The sequence below is a fragment of the Penaeus monodon genome, chromosome 33 (genome assembly GCF_015228065.2).
Source record: "Penaeus monodon isolate SGIC_2016 chromosome 33, NSTDA_Pmon_1, whole genome shotgun sequence".
NCBI lineage: Eukaryota > Metazoa > Arthropoda > Malacostraca > Decapoda > Penaeidae > Penaeus > Penaeus monodon.
The window spans coordinates 29,986,584-29,987,780 of record NC_051418.1 but is presented as its reverse complement, the minus strand read 5'-3'; the positions used below and the strand labels follow the sequence as shown (position 1 = coordinate 29,987,780).

Sequence of the window (1,197 nt, the reverse complement as noted above, 5' to 3'; positions counted from 1 at the left end):
ATGGGAATAATAAAATAATAAAAAACACGATAAATGAAAAAAGACAAAAGTACCAGAAAATAACAAACAAAAACAATACAGAAAAAAATCTGGCCAATCAAAAACAAAAACAAAAGGAAAAAAAAGCTAGTCGACGAATAAACGAATTTAAGTTAACAATGGACGCACTGGTAGTTACAGCGTCGTAATAAAATTATGTCAGTTGGTACCAGACCGCGATGTCACAAAATATAAAGAATAAAATAAAAATCAATACGTATTCGATACGGTTGAGCATATAAAATTAATTCCGTTGTCCGCCTGCTATTCCACACTGCCCAGCGCGCATAAACTCAATTGAAAGAACCAGAGAAATAGTCTGTTAAATATATATAATACTACCTCCCAACGATTACGGTTTAAAAAAAACAAAAAGCAAAAAGGTTCCACAAATAAAAGGCTTTTTCAAAAAAACACGCTCGCCTAAAAACAGGGGGAGGACTGGGGGGGGGGGGGTGAGAGAACGACAGATAAATAAAAATTCACTTGAAATACCCCCCCAACCCCTACCCCCCCTAACCCCCGTTCAAACAGACCTCCATAGAGCGTAAAGTATCAAAGCATTTTAAAACTGCAATTACCATGGCACCGCCGGCGTTTAATATGCAAATAATTCCAAATTGAATCCAACAACTGAAGCAGGATATATTCAATTATAGTCTAATAATTATAAACACATGCCCAAAAACAGTGAACCGAGCATATGTATGTAAATAACTCAACGTGATATTAGAGCCGACGTCAGTTGGATCTAGAACACAATTCAGCATTTTTGGCCCGGGCGCACAGGATCAATAACGAGGGCGGCGGCGGGCACTGCGGGGTGGGCGGCGGGCACTGCGGGGTGGGCGGCGGGCACTGCGGGGTGGGCGGCGGGCATGCGGGATGGGCGGCGGCACTGCGGATGGGCGGCGGGCACTGCGGGGTGGGCGGCGGGCACTGCGGGGTGGGCGGCGGGCACTGCGGGATGGGCGGCGGGCACTGCGGGGTGGGCGGCGGGCACTGCGGGGGGGGCGGCGGGCACTGCGGGATGGGCGGCGGGCACTGCGGGATGGGCGGCGGGCACTGCGGGGTGGGCGGCGGGCACTGCGGAATGGGCGAGGAGCCGCCGGGGAAACGAATCGGAGGCAACGGCGCAGAGGAGGCAGGTTGAAGGCA

General features: G+C 50.0%; 1 protein-coding gene across 1 annotated transcript in view; it reads right to left on the bottom strand.

Moving 5' to 3' along the window:
* Nucleotides 1-780: 780 nt before the first annotated feature.
* The window catches only part of LOC119594326 (putative small proline-rich protein 5), an 8,205-nt gene continuing 7,788 nt past the window's right edge, over nucleotides 781-1,197 (bottom strand). The window contains exon 2 of the mRNA XM_037943384.1: nucleotides 781-1,125. Coding sequence (XP_037799312.1) covers nucleotides 781-1,125 — 345 coding nt within the window. The remainder of the gene's footprint in view (nucleotides 1,126-1,197) is intronic.